Raw genomic sequence first — 22,660 nt, 5'->3', positions numbered from 1 at the left:
TTGCATTGAATCAAGATCACAAGATTGCTCACTACAAAACTCTACTCACGGGCACTTCCTGCTCTTTTTCCAACATTCTTTAACTCCCTTATTCTGCTGACCAGACTAGACTGCACAACTTGTAAAACTCCTTCCTCCTTTTTGAGGAGAACAACTGATTTCCAGTCTGAGAAGAGGCTGTCAGACCTTTATGGTGGAAAGTAGGTCAGTATGAGAGTGCCAAGTGTGCCCTTTTTCTCCAGGTATGGAGTGGCTAACATGAGCACAGAGAGGTAAGGCTGTTGATTGTCTGCAACTCTGAGATATTCTGTCTCATTCTGTCCATTAAAATGAAAACTACCATTAAAAATTAGATACTGCTCATTTCTTTTTAAGTGAGAAAACTTACAAATTCAGTAGGACATCAAATAATTATTTCTCCCACTGCATATTATTTCAGTGAATAAAAACAGTAATATAGAAAGTCTTATTGTCTCATCGATTCCAACCAACATTTTAAATTATTCACAAAACACGTACATTTACTTGCATGAATTTCCTAAGTACCTGCCATAACTACATCTTTTATTTTAATTAGATTTTTCAAGTACTGACATTAAATTATTGGGATTGATAGATTGAACTCAATAGGGCACTTTTGAGAAGGTAACGATGGCAGTTGTCCTGCTCCTGCCCTCAAAGAGCCAATCAGCAGCTGAAACAGGAGACGTATTGGCCAATCATGTACTGATGCATATGTTGGGTACAAGCTTGCATATGTCTCCACGGTTAATGGGAAGACACAACTGACTCACAATCACTCACTCTGCTACTCGTTAGAAACAGGTTAATGAGGCTCCAACAGATGCAGGAAGTCCCCTTTCAGTCCCAAATGTCTGGGAATAATGAGTTTCTATTGACTATATGACAAGAAATGCAATTACAAAATGACTGATACGCTTCATAATGGTAGGTTGTTATGGTTGTTCGTGGTTAACCTTGAGGCCTCACGATAAGGCGAACTTGAGTTCGATTTCGTGACTTCTGCTTTGTGTGAAGCAGATCAGGCAGCTTTTGTGAAGAGCGGTTTATTGTTCAGGTGGCAGTTAAAGCGGTGCCTGTCAGAGCCAGCAGACTATAGCCTTGATACATTTATAACTAGCCGTCTCTGACAGTCGTGATGCAAAATATCAGCACTTCAGCCTGAAATGTGTCAAGAAAACAGGCAGCATAAAAGTTCTTTTTTTAAATGAAAAAGAGTCCAATCAGCAGGATTTTTCTAAAACGCTGTTTTCGCTTCTTAAAGAACTCAGATTAGTGAGAAACATCATCTTAGTGAAGTGATTACATTTTTCTATAAGGGATACTCTGTCTGAATAAGGAAAAGTCAAGCCTAAGGTAAGCATGAACTTACCACATGTCGATGCCAGCTTTTTGGACTTGAGACACATTGATGCTCCTTGGTGCTGAACCAAAATTACCTACAAAGTCAAATATTCATGAAAAAAACAACAGCATCCAAGTTGGACTGAAACTGCCTCGTGTTTGGCAAGAAACGGTCCTCATATAGGATCCAGTCACAGATGTAGCTTGATTGAACTGCACAAACATCAAGAATGTAATCAGATGAAAATAAAGGGAAAAAAATAGCGAAGAAGATCTGTGATGTGAGGTACTGAGGACTGTTTACTCCTTAAAAGAGCAAATTTTCATAAGAAAGCTAAAGATTGCAAAGTTAGCTGACAGTTTTGAATAAGCTGGGCTTCAATACTGTTTTTCATCAATTACAGAAGCACAGAAAAAAACAGACTTACTAAATGCCTATTAGTAGAAAATGGGCAAGGTTTCTGTTTTTGTGCTCTACTTTGTAGATGTGGCCTCTTGTCCTCATCGTATCTATTATGTCTGCTATATCACTGAAATTCCATTTCGCACACAATGGGGAACTACTATTTTTAATGTAACATCGTAAATGCAGCAGGGGTTTGAAAACAATATTACCCAGAGTCCCTCTGAAAACGAAATGATGATCAAACTGATCTTCTCTCCTGCTTGGATACTGAATTACACTTTTTTTGTCTACAGGCTTGTAATTTATGACGTGTCATTCAAAGATCTATAGTGACTTTAGTGATTTTTCTTTATCATATTATGTTACGCTTCAGCTTCACGGGAAGTTTATTGTATCAGTATTATATTACTGTAGGGACTACTGTATTTGATTGTATAACACTATATCCTCTTGGCTTTTATTATATTTTATCTCCACAACTCCGTCAGGGGTGGAAATAGATTAGCTAAACTTGCACACCGTCTGAGGAATATTCAGAATAAACCCACAGTCGTTGTGTGGCACTGTCACATTGGCAGGTTCTTCTGTAAAGCACACAAAAACTTGCGCCACCCTTAACCACCACCCTTAAAAACAAGTAATCTGTGAAATCTGTAGTACCTTTGTGACCTGCCAGCAAACTCCTCCACATAAAAGCTCAGCTGCAAACTGGAATCTAGGTTTAATAGAGGACAAACAAGCAGAGGACAAACCTTTGGAGCGCGTCCCACAGCCCAATAATAGAAATCACTTACATTAACAAAAAAATAATCGTGGGATCTTTGAGTATATCTTTACCCTTTGGAGTATAATAATTAAACTGCTATTAGAGGACACATAAAGGTGGAGGTATAGTACAGGTGAGGAAATCTTTTTCTGAATGTGGGTGGTTTATGTGTCACAATGACATACAAACCACCTACGAGAGATATAAGATTTTCCGTGGGCTCTAATCTTTGCTATTTGCTGCCACGAGCTGCAGAAATCTGGCAACGCAAACACATCCAGTCCTTATTATAAGGATTCAGTAAGTTTTTCATACCACATGTGACATAACTGCCATAGATATTCACAATGAATGATCCACAGCAGGAAAAATACTTTGTCCCCTCTTGTTAAAGCAAGCATTCAGGATGAGTGTTTACATGGCCACAAGCGTATGGATGAACTGCAGAGTGGAGTTCACAGTTTTTAAACTGGAGAGTTTAATTTGAAGTGTCCTTGGTGTCTGAAGTTTTCAAAGCAGATCGTCCATTATCTTTATCAAGCATTCAGTGAGGTCATAACGGCCTCTTATGCAGTCCACACCATATGATAGTAGTCATAAAAGGCTGCCTTCTGCTGAAATCCAGATCAATGTGACTTGAATGTGTTTCAGCACATTCTTATTGACTCTTTGATATGTGGAACAATAATGTAGGACCATGCTCCTGTGAGTCATGAACAAAATGCAATTTGCATTCCTGCAGGAAACTGCCTGTAAAAGATGTGTTTGGCAAAATGAATAAAAGTGGGTGGAGGAGGGAGGAGGGGGCGCATGCTTGAATCATTTCAAATGAAAAACTGACAGGGGGGTAGTTTTGCTCTGATGAATTAATTTGTCCAATGGGCTGCTTGTAAAAAGAAAAAAAAAGGACGCGATTGGTGCCAATGAGCTCCCATTAATTTAAGGAGGAAGCAAAGAAATGTGCGGTTTTCAATTACCAGTTTTATTTGGGCAACATACGTTCAACCGCACTGGTTTAAAGACGTTAGTATGTCATAATTTAATTAGCCAAGCTAATTAGCAGTATATTCCACCAGTGGCAGCACTCTAATGAGATGCTAGCTGCATGGGTTCAAGTGTGTTGAAGCGTCTCTTTGCACCGGAGCTCTGAGAGAACCAGAGAAGGCGTTGCTGGAGGGGAGCTTGATGTTAGTGCTCTCCTGAGCAGCAAGGGGCAGGATGTTCAGCGTCTTCACATTCCCAGTTTGAAGGCAGCAAACAGCCTAAGGTGAGGCACGGTTTCCTGTTTACACAATGACTGGCTAAGAAAAACAAAACACTTTTAGCAAAAATGTTCATGATTTGAAAGTAACTTAATAACAAAGCTAATATGAAAGATGATAATTATTGTATTTCAAGCGCTAAAGATTGATATATTTGATGATATATTATTTGTACGAATATTACAATACAGTACTTTTTCTTCCTATTTGTTGTTGCATTTCTGTAGAATCTCTCAAAAAAGTAACACTTTGAACTCCTTTAAACTTCTCTACATGGGGCAGACAACAACAATCAGCGCTGACATTTCCCTTGCTGGGCAAAACGCCTCGCACAAATTTTTAGCCAGCTGAGACTAACAGCCTTGATAAATCTCTTCTGCCTGTTGCTGCGTTTTACCACTAAGACTAAAAAAGTCTTTTTGCATAATTACCGAGTGCTTTCAAAAATCTCCTTTGGTCATTCATGCTGGTTTCAACAGTCTTTTAAATTGTCATTCAAAGGTCATTTTTATGTTAATGTTCCTTCCAGCTTAATTCAGATATGTCTGATTGCCATACATGCAAAAACAAAAACAAAAAAACCAAACAGGAAATTTCACCTCTCGCCATCTTTATGACTAAGATCACAATCTCTCTGTGTTTGTGTGTGCTGCATAGGCAAATAAACCAATGTCTTAACATCACTGCAAATTAGAAACGAGTTTTTTGCGACTCGCACACAATATAGATTTACTCCATGATTAAAGTGATACATAAATATCACTTTCACATTGGCTGACGTAGTAAGAGTGCAGTCGCAGCTAACCACGGTAACCAGGATGCTTCATCATTCAGAAATTCACAAAAGAGTGAGTCTACTGGATGTAGTGCTAGGGCACCAATAGACCTGAACTGAGACAGTCCACCTTCTGCACCCACAGAAGTTTACAAAGAGTTAGAAGCTGCTGTAACAAACTAAAATAGAACTGATAGAACTGTTTTCCTGCTGAATGGTACTGTTGTTTGTATGAAAAACATGAAAGGAGACTGCACGGCCCTCAGGTGAAGCAGTGGATGAAATCTGTAGAAATCAGCCAGTGGGCTGCACGTTTCAGCTGAGATGAGTTAAACGCTCTCAGCTATCATGGATGGATAAGTGATGTTAAAGGCTGATGAAGGAATCTGAGCACGAGTCTTTAGATTATCCACAGTTCTGATGTAAATTTAATGTAACCCAGCTATTATACAGTAGACTGTAATAGGTTTTTCATCCTCACTTGGTGTTGTCTTAGATACATTTCTATATAAATGTTCTTTTCAGTGACTTCATGGCCAAATATGTGAAAAGGAAAGATACTCTTTGGTATTTGTCTGCAGACTGAGTGGCATCCAGGTCATTCACAGTGATCCTCCGCCCTTACTACAGAGTTTTCAACTGAGATATTTTATTCTTAAAGGATATAGTGGAAGAAAACAGTTCACTGGCAATCTGGCAACAACTGTTTATATCAAAAACTCAGAAATAAACAACTGAAAGCTGCGTGACTGTAGATCACTAACAGGTCTTGAGAGCTTGAAAAGAAAGCAATTGGGCTTCGTTAGGTTTCTGAAGACGTTTCACTGCTCGTTCAAGAGGCCACTTCAGTACTTGAAAAGCTGGATGTGAGTGTCACGTAATAAACCTCTAATGGATGCTGTCCCCTTTGGAGGTGGTTCTGATGGTCATTATTAATCATGTGAACAAACGTGTGGGTCATTCCTGTCACTGGTGAAACCTCTGCGAGACATCGGCCCACCTTACGATCATGTAAACTTTTAAGGTCACCCGAGGCAAGCTGTGAGTGGGAGTTGAGATGTCTGCGAGGCGATCTCAGGACTGCATTGAAGGTGGCTGTGAGCTGGTGTCACACTGTAAGTCACCACGTCTGTTCAGTGACGGTTGATCACGGTACACAGTTAGCCTCCTTTATTCCTCTTTCAAACCATCTGTCTTCTTGGTCGAAACTGGCGTGCTTGAAAGAGTGACCTTTGTCCTTTAGGTGCAGATTTACAGCTGATTTTTGTCCTGTTGAGGTAACTGTCTCATACTGTGCCATGAGTTTGTGGAGTGGGTTTTCTTGCATGTAGGGGTCAGAGCACTCATCACTGCACAGCACACTGTTTAGCTTGTGTCTGGGTGTTTTGTCCTTGGGATGAACCTGGTTTGGTCTGAGGGTGATCAGGACGCTGCAACACCGGGCAGAGAGCATTCCCTCTGAGGCAGAAGGGAAAGAAAAGGAGCACACACATAAAGAAAGCTCATTCAATATATGTTTATTCCAACTGGGCCTTCATTAAATCATCAAATGCAAAGGAAAGAATGTCAGACACCAACCAGAGATGTGCCAGAGAAACTCGGAAGAATTTTCTCCAAGCATAACATCCCGGTACATCTCAGACTTAGCAACAACCTCAGACAAAAGCCGAACTACCATGACCTGGATGACTGAGAAGATCCACAGACACCATTAACAGGTGTTTTTTGTGATTTGGCACAGGTGACTCTTACACAGTGTTTACTGCAATGTCAGATTCTGTAAGGTTTGATTCATGGTTACAGACTAGAATTTGTTGTTGACATTGGAATCATGACCATCCAAATACCCTCAATAAATACATTTTTTAAAAATCGCTAATTTGTTTGACAGAAAAATATTTAGTTCTTCTGTAATGCTTTCAAAAGGCTTAATAATAGGAATATTAGTCTGCTGGAAAAAAAAATGATGCTTTATTTATTTAGTTGAATTAAAGCAGGAAAAGGCTAACAGCGGAATCAGCCAACAAAATGTCAGGGGGATGTTTATTTATTAATTATTTAGTTTTATTACATAATGTAATTCTAGAATAAAGAGAAACACACATTACCTTAAACTTTCTTACTGGCTACAGTGATTTCCAATCTTTTTAACCTTAACCTGACCCCAGTAAGGGTTGCACATCACAAATATGTTACCATGAATTGATTGAACTTTGATCATTTTTCGTGCTTTGCAAGCTGACTTCTTGTTAAGTGCGCATGGAAACTTGTTTTTAGCACAGATTGCACAAGACTTTGTTTTCACACTTTGATGCCCCAACGGTTTTTATTTTTTCTTGTACAACAAAATATTATCAAGCAGTTTCCACAATCTGGAGCCACATGGCAGCAAGTTTTATGCTGGCATTCGTGCCTTGTTCACAAAAGTTGTTCAGTACTGACACCCGAGAAGTGTGTGGGCTGGGTGTAGATAAAAATGTCACATGTAAATACGAACCAAATGAAACGTGTTGACCCTTAAAATGATGCAAAAATGCTTTTGGCCAGTTCAGATGGCATTATTAACTATCCAAGATTTTATTCCAATTAATCTTGCAAGTAGGTCATATGGCTTTAAAGTCTAAAATATTAAAGTTTCATTTTGTTTCTCTCTGGGCTAATCAGTTCAAAGTTCCATTAAGTTACATAACAACTCGCTCTGTGTAAGTAAAATAGCTACTGCTATGGTGCAGAACGCTTTGAAAAAGCATCACCCAACCCAGCTCTATACAGACACAAAAATTAACACATTTTCATGTTGATTTTGTACATAAATGATGTGGTTGGTTCTCCCTGGCTTGCATTAAACCAATTTTTAAAAAGCCACCACATGTGCAGTTGTTTTACACAACAAAGCCTAAATGTACACCACCTGCACAACCCAACAGATAGAGGGTCAAAGTAAATTTGTAGTTTGTGAAGAAAGTCAGTGAGCAAGCTACTATCCTCAGAACCAAGAGATTGTGGTCCACCTGAGAAAAATGGCAGGTTTTTCCCTCTATCACTCATAGCAAATGTGACCCTTATTCTCCAGGAGTGAAGGAGGAAGTTGTGTGGTTGTATTCAGTCACAAAGAAGAGTCCAACATTGTGTTCAGTTGACACTTACATTTCGTGTTGGCTACATATGCTCTTTATGTTTTCATCAGTGTATTTTCTGTTGCCTGTTTCAAATGAGTTCACTGCAGCTTATAGATGTGTGTGTGTGTGTGTGTGTGTGTGTGTGTGTGTGTGTGTGTGTGTGTGTGTGTGTGTGTTTGAGCTGCTATTGCAAACAAAAGCAAAGATGAAAAGAGCCTGAGTGGCACATCCCTCAAAGAAAACACACACCTAAAGTGAGAGGACAAATATAAGGTCCTAACCTTAGTCTTCCCTCTACAAATACTGACTGAACTGACATCCTCTGAGTGGGTATTTGTAGTACTTGAGTTTATGAGTTTCTTCATTTCATCACACTACCAACAGTAAGTAAAGGTTATTCCGAGCCTTGAATGAAATTACAATATACTCTAAATATGCAATAAATAAATACAATAGTCTGTCGCATCACATCAAGATTTCCGCATGATCCACAGCAATAATGAAGACGCTAATCAATATTTTGGGGCAAGGTGATCAGAACAACAACAGGGCATGAGGATCAATAAGCCTGACAACAATGTGAATCATATACTATGTCCTTGACTATCACCAGAACACTACTCATATGATCATGTAAATAGGCTCTTGTATTGACATTAGAGTCATGATCATCAGCAAAACACCAAATGATGGAATGGAAGAATGGTCTTTCATCCCTCTATTAGTGTACTGAGACCTTACTAAGGCACATTATGTTGATATTTTACAGACTTATACATGTCTGAGTTAACCACCCTGGTTATATGTGGGTTTGTTTGGAAAGAACAACCTAATCTGGTCGATTAGGGCACAATGATATTTGGAGCCTGGTCATTTTGACCTAGATACTATTTAGATTTTTTTTAAATTAAAATTGTTATTGAAGAACTACATATTGTAGAGTAACAGCATTTTGCAAAAACACTTCAATACTAAAACTTGTTCATTTGTGAAAATCATAAAGTCTGCATGTTGGATGGTGGGTGTGGTGATGGAATAAGCCAAAAACATTTTTGTGTCCCATTTTGGAGTTTGGTGTTTAGCACTTTGTTTTGCTTTCACTTACTTTTTAATTTTTAATTTTACTTACTCTGTTGATTTGGCATAAAAAAAAACCCTATTCGGTCAGATTTAAAATGACTAGAAAAATGGATTTGATTAAGATTTGCCTCTTCACAGCATTAATGCTACAGACTGAAAAAGGACACCCCTGCTTTAAATGTGACACCAAAAGGTCCAAAATATGAAAACTTTAAAGTTGATGTCATCCAACTACTAAATGGCCTTAGTAATTTGGGGTTACTGATGTGCTGCTCTTAGTTTGACACCAAAGTGTGCCTCATCTTTGCCCTAAAACACGATGACATCCAGTTTAATTATTCATTGGCAGCTGATAATGGCTATTGATTTCTTTAAACGTGCATGACAGGGGTATTTTAAAATTATGACTAGGTGAAGCATTATGGTATATTTTTTCTTGCTGCATTTGTCTTACTGCTTTTCACTTTCTTTTTTATTTATTGCTTTGTTTAGTGCCACTTTTTTGATAATGCTTTTTATCTGTCTTTGATAGATAAAAAGCACTGGCATGTCACTGGAGCAAAATACAAGGGCAATTTGTAAGCAACTGTTAAGAAACTGGGATGTGTTTTATTTAGTGTACTGTAGCTTTTTCATCTACAGATGTTCAAAGTCCAGGAAACAACAGGAACAAATGAATGCAGAAACAACGTTGTTGCAAATACAACAAATACAGCTGATTTACACAAGTGCAGTGCGTGGTGCAATTAGGCAATCAACATGCAGTCATGTTCACTGCTTTGATATACCAATAAATCACTGCATGTGGTTGCATGTAAGCTGTGTCAGAGTAAACAAGAAATCAATGCACACTCAGAAAACCAATATGATTTTAGTACATGATTTTAGTGCCATACATTTTAGTATTTGTTATTAAAGGACATGATTAAAAGATTCAAATTTTTCTTATATGTATACACAAGATTTGTCCTTTGTTTAGTGCCTCCCAGCCCATTGTTCCTTCAGTGGTGCTAGTTTCAGTCATTATGCAAATGTACTGTTTATAAAATTGGGGGAAACCTGCAGTCAGCTGAGACTGAAGAAGTCTTTTGGGTGAGTGACGAAACGTTTCTCTCACTGAAAACGCTATCAGATGAACAGAATCCACTTTTGAGTCATATACTGTCGCCTTCACTGTCATCAGATCTCAAGCCAACTGACCATTTAGGGGAGATTTTGGGTCAACAGCTTCATCACTTTTGCATTTTGCATTTGAAAAGAAATCATGGATTTAACACAAATACTGCACCAATGCATGCATGAAAAACACAACTTCTTTACAACAAAGTTTCCAATGCCATGCATCTAATTTAGGAAACACTGACTAAACACTTAGAGTCCAAAGTCAATATCCAGTATCTGAGTTGCTTTAGTTTGCTTTTGTGAAAAACCCCCATCCTGGGTTGCACAGTCACATCACAATCCTCTAAAACACAATTGCAACAATGTTATTGAGATTATCTCATTTTTCCACTAGCAAGAATATGCGTCATCAGAATTATCTAGGATTTGACTCTGAGGCTTTTTCTAATGTTTTTCCAATAATGAATATTGTTACCTCAAACAGTGGCCATTTTCTTTTGGTAAATCGAGAAAATGGCAGTGTAGAGATCAGTCCTAACTCCAGGTTTTCCACTCCCACTTTTATAAATCAAATAATGTGATAAGATGACACAGACCAACAGTGTAAGACACATTTTGAACAGGCAACCTTTAAAGCTCACCACCAGGCTTTGGCTATGAGAGCAGATTTAGCAAGAAGGATTCTCGGTCAAACCGCATACATGATTCACACATCAAAGTGTTTCAGAAGAAATAATACATGAAGCATGTGAATTCAAACTGACATCCTTTGGCACAGTGGCCATGAAATCTCTCTCCTGGCTAATCCTTGCCCTTGAGACTTTACATGTTATTCATATATGTAAGAGAATTTAGATAATGGCTTAAATCAAAGTGATATACTTAATTTAAAGTATTTGAACTCGTGATCTATTCTGTGGATAGAGCGCTCAGAAGTGCAAGGAGATTGGATATTCATACGTGAGAAAAATCATTATAACATGCACGTGTATTTTGAATTCAAAACTCAGGAGTCAAGTACATCCACAGCACATGTATATTTTATTAGAAGAAATTTTCAGACACTCTTTCATCGTGAGCTCAAAACATCATTGTGGATCAGTGTGGATACATCTGTTCCACTGCACACAGGTTTTTTTTTTCATGTTTCAGATCTCATCAGGGCCGTTTAATTAATAGATGTTTATTGAAGAAAACTGTATGTTCTCACATTCAGATCTTTCACAGCCATGGACCTGATTCAGCTGCCAGATTCATAGGCTCTGCTACAAATACAGAGAGTAGCTGCTTGGGAGGGAGGCAGTCCAGATGGCTGCATCAATTCCAACATTGCAAATCGGTGTGACTGTAAAGATTTAAGCTGCTGTTTTGGGGGATGGGTGCTAATCAAGATGACTTCTGATCATAGCATACGTAAAACTGCCTGTAAAAGCTGCTAGATGGAGGGAATTTTTGTCGAAGTTGTTACACAAACGAAAACATGTTTTGGAAACTGCTGTGATTAACCCTAGAACACTATCGCTATAAATAGTAACACAATCACTAATGCCGGGTGATTTTTACCTGATATAATATAACCAATAAAAAGTAATCAAATATATCAAAATATGACAACACATGACAAATTAGAGTGGTCTTCTTTTACTTTCGACTGTGCCATGTCTAACAAAATGAAAAAAAAAAACTCCTAAAACAAAATAATGACTCTGGAAAGCTGGTCTTTGGTCCACCCATTCCTGGGACATTTGAGACTTCCCTGGTGAAGGCACAGGCTCCTCGACACGCAAACAGCTGCAGGAGAGAGAAATCATGTAAATGTATTTGCTCGGGTGGAAATCACCCAGCGATAGTGTTCTAGGGTTAAAGACTATACTAAATATTTTACTCAGTATTTAGCTATATATGCTATTATTATTAGGTTGAACTGAGAGGTAAATAACATTTTCTGTCAACATGCTAATCAAGTGAAAATGCTTTTCTCGTCTTTCTCTCTATTAGCAAACTCTAAATGGAATATCTAATTTTAGACTGTATGTAAGATGTGACCTTTGCTTCTCATAAATGATGGTGGTTGTTCTCAGTTTTTCTATAACTATTCTATATTCTATAACTGTAGCCATTTAATGAGAGTCATTCACCTTGTTGTGACAAATCATGCATAGTTTTGCCCATCAATCTCATATCCAAGTCCCTGAGTTAGTTAAACAGTCTCATTTACAGGGAGTGCAGAATTATTAGGCAAGTTGTATTTTTGAGGAATAATTTTATTATTGAACAACAACCATGTTCTCAATGAACCCAAAAAACTCATTAATATCAAAGCTGAATGTTTTTGGAAGTAGTTTTTAGTTTGTTTTTAGTTTTAGCTATTTTAGGGGGATATCTGTGTGTGCAGGTGACTATTACTGTGCATAATTATTAGGCAACTTAACAAAAAACAAATATATACCCATTTCAATTATTTATTTTTACCAGTGAAACCAATATAACATCTCCACATTCACAAATATACATTTCTGACATTCAAAAACAAAACAAAAACAAATCAGCGACCAATATAGCCACCTTTCTTTGCAAGGACACTCAAAAGCCTGCCATCCATGGATTCTGTCAGTGTTTTGATCTGTTCACCATCAACATTGCGTGCAGCAGCAACCACAGCCTCCCAGACACTGTTCAGAGAGGTGTACTGTTTTCCCTCCTTGTAAATCTCACATTTGATGATGGACCACAGGTTCTCAATGGGGTTCAGATCAGGTGAACAAGGAGGCCATGTCATTAGTTTTTCTTCTTTTATACCCTTTCTTGCCAGCCACGCTGTGGAGTACTTGGACGCGTGTGATGGAGCATTGTCCTGCATGAAAATCATGTTTTTCTTGAAGGATGCAGACTTCTTCCTGTACCACTGCTTGAAGAAGGTGTCTTCCAGAAACTGGCAGTAGGACTGGGAGTTGAGCTTGACTCCATCCTCAACCCGAAACGGCCCCACAAGCTCATCTTTGATGATACCAGCCCAAACCAGTACTCCACCTCCACCTTGCTGGCGTCTGAGTCGGACTGGAGCTCTCTGCCCTTTACCAATCCAGCCACGGGCCCATCCATCTGGCCCATCAAGACTCACTCTCATTTCATCAGTCCATAAAACCTTAGAAAAATCAGTCTTGAGATATTTCTTGGCCCAGTCTTGACGTTTCAGCTTGTGTGTCTTGTTCAGTGGTGGTCGTCTTTCAGCCTTTCTTACCTTGGCCATGTCTCTGAGTATTGCACACCTTGTGCTTTTGGGCACTCCAGTGATGTTGCAGCTCTGAAATATGGCCAAACTGGTGGCAAGTGGCATCTTGGCAGCTGCACTCTTGACTTTTCTCAGTTCATGGGCAGTTATTTTGCGCCTTGGTTTTTCCACACGCTTCTTGCGACCCTGTTGACTATTTTGAATGAAACGCTTGATTGGTCGATGATCACGCTTCAGAAGCTTTGCAATTTTAAGACTGCTGCATCCCTCTGCAAGATATCTCACTATTTTTGACTTTTCTGAGCCTGTCAAGTCCTTCTTTTGACCCATTTTGCCAAAGGAAAGGAAGTTGCCTAATAATTATGCACACCTGATATAGGGTGTTGATGTCATTAGACCACACCCCTTCTCATTACAGAGATGCACATCACCTAATATGCTTAATTGGTAGTAGGCTTTCAAGCCTATACAGCTTGGAGTAAGACAACATGCATGAAGAGGATGATGTGGACAAAATACTCATTTGCCTAATAATTCTGCACTCCCTGTAAACAGAAATGTTGTGGTTTAGAGCTGTTCACATTTCTGCACAAGTTACAGCAAGATGCAAGTCTGAATCTTCGAGTCTGCCATATTAATGTGCAGATAGCAGCACAAGGTCAAATATGCACAAGAGATATGAATAGAAAATGTCCTTTGGTATACTCAAAGTACCATTTTCATCTTCATTTAAATTTTATTTAATTCAAATTTATTTGTTTAGTGTCAAACAACAGTCACCTCAAGGCACTAATTTTGTAGGGTGAAGATATTTAAAATATTAGAAAGACAGCCCGGCAATCACTCGACACCCTATAAGCACTTGGCGACAATGGGAAGGAAAAACTCCCTTTCAACAGGAAAAAACTTCTAGCCACACTCAACAAATTCCTCTGCCGCAAGTGGTTGGGGGAGAGGGGAAAGAGATGAGAGCAAAGAAAGACGGAAAAAGGCAAACTATAGGAGAGAGAGTACAGTAATGGGTTATGAACACAGAGAATGAAAAGATATGAGTGAAGAAGAAAAATTCAGTACGTCATGGGAAACCCCAACAGCCTGATCCTAATGCTGCATAACTAAGAGGGGATTCTGGGTGATCTGATCCAGCCCTAGCTATAAGCTTTACCAAAATGTAGAGTTTTGATTCTAATCTTAAAATTAAAGAGTGTCTGTCTCTCGAATTCAAAATGGGAGCTGATTTAGAAATAAGAAAGATTAAAGATTATCCAAGCATTTCGGTCTTAAGGGCATGCCCATAGTTTAACTAGCTGATTTGTATCATCTGGCTTCATGGATAAAAAAAAAAAAGCTGGGCGTCATCTGCATAGAAAAAAATGTATGCAGTGTTTTCTAATAATGTTGTCTAAGGGAAACATGTGTGTAATGTAAAAAATGATTGGTCCCTACATGGAACTCTGTGTAATTGTGTGTAAGGAAGGCTCCCCATTTATATGCATTTATATACAAATTTGTGCATTGCAGTCCTTCATTATTAACAGTATTTTTGTGTTAACAGTGTTAAAATTTTATCTGTGATGAAACTTGGGGCTGTTCATGTTTTCCTTGATCAATCCTTTATAGAGGACTTATTTGATATATTTTCCAGACCAAACAAAAATCTTGTACACACAGTAAGTGCAATGCCCTTTCCTCTCTAATTTATGTGTGTGTCTGCTTTAAGGTCTACATTTGACAGTTATACCAGGGAGTCATGAATCTGTGATTTCTCATAGGATGTTACACTATTATCAAAATAATCATGTTCTGTAACAGTGCAGTTTTGGTAGCTGTTCTGCATTGTGTTGGCACACAGCATTGAAGAAAATATGAACTGAGGAATCACTTCCTTAACCTTAGTTGTAGCACTTTCAGACATTTTCTGTAATGAAACGTATTCTCCATTGCAGTGTGATCCATTATTGTAATTTTATTGTTATTAAGAAATGTTCAAACAAAAGAGTGTTTTCAGGAATTACTGGTGAATAAAGTTCTATGTCACAGTTCAGTTCAAGATTCAAAGTGTGATTAAAGAGCTGACAGTCTCATTTACATTTTGAGAGAAGCCAATTGAGTCTAATACAAAATTAAATGATGTGTTGAGGCTGTTATTTACAACATCTACATTAATTACCTACAATAATTATTTTATCTGAACTGAGCACTAAATCAGTATAAAAAATCAGAGAAATTAAATAGAATTTTTGAGTAAAGGCCAGTTGGATGATAACAAAAAAAACTATTTTTTGAGTTTTTCAATTACAGTGTACAAGGCTAAGAGTTAAACTTCTGAATTAATAAAAAAAATTGTCCAGTTCTCTGGTTAATAAATACACTGGAGTGAAAAATTGCTGCCACTTCTTCTCTTTGACCTGTGGTTCAAGGATTCTTACAATTAGTATGATTTGATTAATTTTACAAGCATATTCACCCCATTGTAACCAGGTAATTAAATAAGTAAGTACAATTTATTAATGTAGTGCTTTTCACAGACATAAAAGTCACAAAGCACAGAACAAGAATTAAAAAGCTACAACACTGTGTGTTGTAAGAAGAACAGTAAGTGATACAATACAGCAGCGAGGGCGTACACCAAGTGAAAGCACCACCCAGCATATCTGTAACAACTGCCATCTGTAGTGCCAACACAGTGTATTTGCACATTTGTCAAACATGAGATTCTTTCTATCCCTGTTCTTACATGTTGGAGTACACTTATGCAAAAGATACCAGTAATTTGGCAAAGTATTCTCTTTTTTTTCTGAACTAAAACAAAGTGCATTCACATCCTCTAGCAGGGTTTTGTATCTGCCCTTAACATGTTCACCACCACCATCTATTATCAGCGTTCCCTTTTGTTCCTTTGCCCTTCTCCGTGCAGCCAATCATCATTAGAGAACACACTCTGGGGTGTAATAAAGGTCTGTTACAAGCAATAGTGACCCAACGCCCCTTCATCTGTGAGCTGCTCAAACCTCCCAGCCTTGGTAGATAGTTGAAGAGAAACCTGCTTTCAGTAAATGGAGCTCCACTTGACTGTTTTTTTAATTTTAACTTTGCCCTACTTCTGGCTGAAGAGCTCATTAAATAAGATCTTGTGCTATAGCTGGAAATAGGAAAAAAAAAATGGAGGGGGAAGAAACAATAATCATGTATTTAGCCATGTAACTCTTATTGCCTTTGGGAGTTCTGTCATGAGGCCGTAGAGAGTGTATATTATTTCCCTTTCTCCAATTTTAAAACGCATCTAAAAACCTTTCTTTGCCCAGTATCACTCTGTGTCTTTGAAGCAAACATGCTCTGGGTCTTAAGGACAAAAATTCAAAGGAGCCAAGTTGGCTTTGGACTGAAAATAGTGAAGATTTTGCAGCAGAGCAACTGAATTCTTCAAACGCTTGTCCCAACTGACTGCAGTTGGTCATGTGATGGAAATCGGCAGTGAGCTGCAGGTTCACTTTCGCTAGAAGACTTTGAGGCCCAGATGTCTTACAAAACCAAAAAGGTTCTCAATAAATATATCAAAGATTAACAGAACATGTTGCAATCACAGTGTGTCTCGCCCTAATATTGACCACGCCACGTACACCAGGGTGCATTTCATCATATCTCTGCTAACAGAAGTTCTCTAACATTTCTCTCCCACAGAGAAAACAACAACAACGAAAAAAAAAACAGGAACAGAGAGTCTCCTTGTATGTTTACTTTGGACACGGCATCAGGAGGGGATGTATTTTCTGCCCCTAAGGTTGAAGTCTTCATCTTGAGTCAGAACACCACTGTCTAGCCACAAATATCCATCGCACGATGGTGAACTACTGTTTTATCAACTAGTATAGACACTATTGTGTAGTATGTACAGTTATACCCTGCTGCGTGTATATTTCTGGAGGAGCTAAATGTGGTCATTCATGAATTAACTTTTCAGCATATAATATAAATGATCTCAGTCTCTCACTCACAGCAGTGCTCATCACACTTAAGTTCACATGACTGTTGCCAGTCTTTTAGATTTAGCAACAACTTTTCATATCCCTTAAATTACTAAAAATAAATGCATAAGATCAAATCTAGTTACTTTTTGGTCAAATGGCTGCCAGCACCGCCCCTTCGGTGTGAGGACTTGCTGTCACCCTGCAGGTGTGTCTCTCTCGGTGTCTTCCCTGCTCAGTGAGAAGCATCTGTGGATGAGCTGGATGTACACGTGCTGTGTGAGAAAAAAAAAATTAAAAGGGTGTATTGTCACTCCTAATTTTCTCTGTGAGTAATCATTTTACATGTGAACATAGCTGAAATCACAGCACAGCCTTTAACTTGTATGTGGTGATTTTGTCAGACATTCCTCAGACTTGATCAGCTCCTCGCTATCTGGTTTTCCCTTGTTAATCTGTGCACACTCCAACCAGTTTTTAATTTATTCTTTTGAAAAAAAGTGGAAAATAACAACATATCTTTAAATACTTTAGACTTTATCATGCTTGACTGTACTGCTAGCACACTGATAGCTTTACATCTATTTGTGTTTCCACTGCAGTTGGGAGGATGTGGCATCCTGGGCGTCGGGGTCTGGCTCTCAGTGACCCAAGGGAACTTCGCCACCCTGTCATCATCCCTTCCCTCCCTGTCTGCAGCCAACCTGCTCATCGCAGTGGGGACGATCATCATGGTGATTGGCTGCCTCGGCTGTGTGGGAGCTGTCAAAGAGAGCCGTCCTCTTCTGCTGACAGTAAGTTATTATCCAGAATGTTTTTGGATTCAGCCGCTGACTTTAAACACAAAGTTGTGATGATGTCATATTTTCAGATTATAGTTTTTACAGAGCAGCATAGCTCACGTTGTTTAGAATTTTTTAGTGTGCGTGTGTGTGTGTGTGTGTGTGTGCATGTGCGTGTGCATAACATAAGTACAGTTTTATGTGCTTCTGTTTGATCCGATTGCAAGAGGGCCTTTAGGGTTATTATCGTCATGACAACTATTATAAGGAAGTTTTCATAAAGCAACAGGTCTAAAAAATCATGCTGCATTTTTAGACAGCATGATTTTCAGCTTTGGGACACCTGTCTTTGATATGATGTTGTGGTTATTTGACAGGTAACCATTTCATAAAAATGCTTTTAGTGCTGTGAACCACTGTTGCCTAGTTTTGCTTTGGTGAGCAAACTATATTGTGCACATTCATTTTATATCTGAGGTAGGCAAAGAGCACTTGGAGCACAACAATCAGAGTATGCTTTGGGGTTTAAAGTCTTGTTTTTAAGGGGAATATCTCTGTAAATATCTAACAACAACTGTTAACAATAGTTATGACAGTGATGCTGTTTTAATGCTAACGTTAGCTTGACAGACTGGAAGGCTTCATAGCTACAATAGACTGCTTTACAGGGTTTTTCTGGGTCTTTAGACCACAAAATAAAGCTTATGAAGTTCAATAAAGAAGATCTGCATTCACTCCGTCCAGGCTGTTGGTGTATTCTTTACTTCACTTCCGTTTTTCCACCCTGTCAAACTTAATTTTGTCGTCATCACTCTAGCCCAATCATTTTCTTGCCTGCCTTCTGCAAGCTAAACGGCTTCTGTTACATGTGTTTTAAATCCCAAACTCTTCCGTTTTTCTGCATTTCAGACTCTGACTTCATGCAGTTGTGTCTTTGTCATATTGTTTGTTTTTAGTTGTGTCCTGATTCCTGTCTAATCACAGGAGCAGGAGCTGCATCAAATCAGCTCTACAATCAGTCCTGTTCTCTGCAAGTTCTTGCTGCCAGCAAAGACAATCCAGTACCCAGTCATGTTTCTGTACAGCTATAATAATTAGCCTCGGTCTCATCGCTGGCCGTGCTAGCTTTCTCTTCTCTCTCCTGGCCTCTGATGGCCCTCAAGTCAAACATAACTACATCAGTAACAACTAGTGAGGGGCCAGTCATCCTCTTGTCCCCAGACTCTGCCTTCTCTACAGAAGGTGTGTCAGCAGGATTGAGGAGATCCTTAGAGTATTCTTTCCACTGCTCAGCTGTATCCTCAGTTGAAGTCAGTGGCAATCCTTCTACTTTTACTGTACACTGTGTGAGTATAGTATAGCTTTCCACTCCCGAATCAGCTGAATATTTGCCAAAATCACTTGGTTTCATTGCCTCATTGAAGTCCTCCAGACCTGAGTTTTTGCTTCAGCTGCCGCCTGAGTCACATTGCACTTGGTCTGGCAGTATCTGTCAGCTACCTCCAGAGTCCCACAAGTTAGCCTACACCGATAAGCGTGCTTCTTCAGCTTTATGGTTTCACCATCTGGTTCCGGGATTACCACAACATGACAGGCACCGACTTGCAGCCACAGCTCTGTGCACCCTAAATATACATTTGACTATTCGATCTGTCCGACATCCCCAACATCCGCTCTTGCCATCTGATTCAACTCACATCTAAGTGGTGATGAGTTGACAGCTCAGCTCGTTTCCTCATCCAAGTGTCCGGGACATATGGCCAAAGACTTAAGGATACAATCACAAAATCAGTCACTGACCTGTGACCAAGGTTGTCCAGGTGTAACATTCACTTATGAACACCTTTATGCTTAAACATAGTATTTGTTATGGACAAGCTGTGATTAGCACACAAGTCCAATACCAGAACAGCACTCGGTTTCAGATCAAGCAGGCTGCTCCTCCCTGTCACGCCTTTCCAGGTTTCACTTTCATTGCCCATGTGAGCATTAAATTATCTCATTAGGACAATGGAGTCATGAGGTGGGGCATCCTACAGCAACCCACCCAGCAACTCCAAGAAGGCTGGGTGCTCTGAACAGTTATTTGGTGAATAAGTGCAGATAAATGTCAGGAACCACTCCCTAATCCAAAGGGCAGGTAAAAAAAAACCCTCTCGAAACCCTAACATACAGGTTATGAGTCAGGGGATAGAAGAATACCCATCCCTGCTGCTGGCTCTCACTAGGGCAGCTCCAGAGTGGAACAGAGTCTGGCCCATTTCCAGGACCCTAGTTCCAGAGCCTAAGCTGTGTGTTGAGGTCAGCCCGACTATGTTTAGTTGATATTTCTCAACCTCACACACCAACTTAGGCTCATTCCCCAACAGAGAGGTGATGTTCCATGTCCCAACAGCCTCAGCAGCCGGGGATCTGACCACCAGGCCGAGACACACTTGGAGCAAACATTCAGTATCTGTGGTCACTGGAGTCCCTGCTTCTTGAATGACATTGCTAACATGCTGCAGGTTGAATGTTCTGTCTATGGACACATCTGACAGTTTATATACAAAAAACTTTTTTAAACTCAGCAAAAATGAACAGAACCACATAATTTAACACTAATAAACAATTTAATAACTTGAATGAAATTTATACTGTTAATAAGGAGCTCCTGGTTTTCCCTGAACTTGCAAGGAAAGAAAAATCACAGCTTTAGCTTATGGGCCATATGGGGGCCTAGACTTATTGTCAGGGATCCTACTGACATACAGTATTTGTACCTTTTCAGTTTATTGCCTAGAAATACTTTTAGTAGCCTTGCTAATCCCAATAAAACGATCTCTGTGAATATTGTTGGGGCACTGTTGTAATCGCAGAAAGAGTTACGCGTCATATATTAAAACAAGAAAACAATATCATTTATCATTTTGTCAGTGACAGGATACTATCCAAAGTGGAATGTTTTTTTCGGGAAGTTGAAATGATTTTTATTCCTTCAGTGGTTTCATGTGCTTCAAACTGTAATTGGCTTTTCATGTAGTAGTTATTTTAGAAAATTATATTAGTACTAGATGGCAGATTAGCCCACTCTCCTGCATTCAAATCGATAAAAACTAAAAACTCCCCGTGGCTATGTCAACAGTTTCAAAGCACACTTCAGATGTCCAAATATTAACTACAATTAAGGAGTGTTTCCACCAAACTTTCAGCCTTTTGATCAATATTATAATCTACCACCACTTATACAGATATACTTAAAGTTAAAAACATAATTCTTTTAAAAGCTGAGTGCCATGATGCATTTTAACCAAGCTGATTTTGCTTTAGAAGACAGCTACATTCAAATGTGCTATCATACCAATGAAATTATCAAATATCAGCCACTTTTATGATTTAAACAAACTTTAACTTGAACTACAATTCTGTGAACAGGTATCCCTATAAGGTGTGAAACCCAGATGCTTGAAGGACTGATAAATATTGAAAAACAAAACAGACAAACACATCAGGCATTTCACAGATTTATGTGGAAGAATAATTCTATGTGGGTAAAAAATAGAATTAATCATTAGGAAAATTGCCCAGCAGGAGAAAGCAATTATGAGCTCTGTGGGAATGAGTCTTAGCGTCGATCATTAACATGATCCATGACATTTTCCCGACAGTGACCGGACCGATCCCTGCTCCGTGTCAATAAAATGAGGCTAGGCAAATTATAAGCCTTCATCAATGAGTGACAGAACAGCACGTTCTTCACGGAGATTAGAAAAGATTCATCTCTCTTCGAATTTTAGAGCTAATTAGCATATTGATCGCTGATGAGAGACCCAGAGCACTGCAGTGTTGCTGTGAGATATTTGAGGAATTACTTTTGCACTCTGTGCTGGAAAAAACATCATTGCCATGTGCAAACATTTTTTAATTTGTATCACCAAACATCAGTTATAATTTCCAAAAAACACAAGGCTTTTATTGTTCCTTAATTCAGGCAAGAGTGATAGCTTTGTTTTTCATATAAATGTAAAACCACATCCTGATATTTTTTAATACATAACCAGTTTTTCCTAATGTGCCCTCCAGTGTTCATGTTTAACAATGCTTTGGATAAAGTTACTTCAATTAATTAGAGTAAATTTATTACGGAAACTCAAAAAAAAATTTTTTTAATTCAGCTTTAAACTAATACTAATACGATTTTGTTAAAAAGTATTTTTACTTGCACAGAAAGCATGAGGTTACTGTTTGAGATTTAGAATGAATTTGAACACTTGTGAAATATCAAGGTTTGCGCAGTGAGGTAAAGCTTAGGTTTAAAGTTGATGAAATATCTAACCCTAGTTTAGATGCAGATGATGTGCAAACTCTGACTAAACTCGCCACTTCAGTGTGATTAGTGTAATGGTTGCCTCTCAATATAAAGAAAAGGTTACTGAGGATCTGTCATCACAGATATGTTGCCAAGCAACCAGGAAAGACCTCAGAAAGTCACTACACCAAGTCAAGAAAAACTATAGCTTCATGTCTAAAATCAGTTCTTATTCTCTAGATTGCTGTCCACTGCTATATCGGTATTCTGACAGTAAATATTCGATCCATTTCTTTGCTACTGTATGGAAAGATTTCTGGTAGCAATCCCACAATGCAATCGTCCGCATTTTATTGATTACATGAGTTGCATTCATCCAAACTGGAGCAAGAATTCTTTAATGTTGTGTCAGCGTCATTATTTACATGTATTAGATAATTACACCAAACACGGTTAATAGGTACAGTGACCCAAATGAGCTAATATGAGGCCTAGGAG

The 22,660-nt window shown here is 38.7% G+C and overlaps 1 protein-coding gene across 5 annotated transcripts in view; it reads left to right on the top strand.

Annotated features, from left to right (window-relative positions):
• The window catches only part of tspan4a (tetraspanin 4a), a 158,466-nt gene that overhangs the window by 85,024 nt on the left and 50,782 nt on the right, over nucleotides 1-22,660 (top strand). For all 5 annotated transcript variants that reach the window (XM_019352737.2, XM_019352761.2, XM_019352795.2 and 2 more), the window contains one exon: nucleotides 17,695-17,886. In XM_019352737.2, coding sequence (XP_019208282.1) covers nucleotides 17,695-17,886 — 192 coding nt within the window. The remainder of the gene's footprint in view (nucleotides 1-17,694; nucleotides 17,887-22,660) is intronic.

Source organism: Oreochromis niloticus, linkage group LG1 (assembly GCF_001858045.2).
Source record: "Oreochromis niloticus isolate F11D_XX linkage group LG1, O_niloticus_UMD_NMBU, whole genome shotgun sequence".
NCBI classification, from domain to species: Eukaryota; Metazoa; Chordata; class Actinopteri; order Cichliformes; family Cichlidae; genus Oreochromis; species Oreochromis niloticus.
Note: the sequence above shows the minus strand (reverse complement) of the source record. Positions and strands in the feature narration are given on the sequence as shown.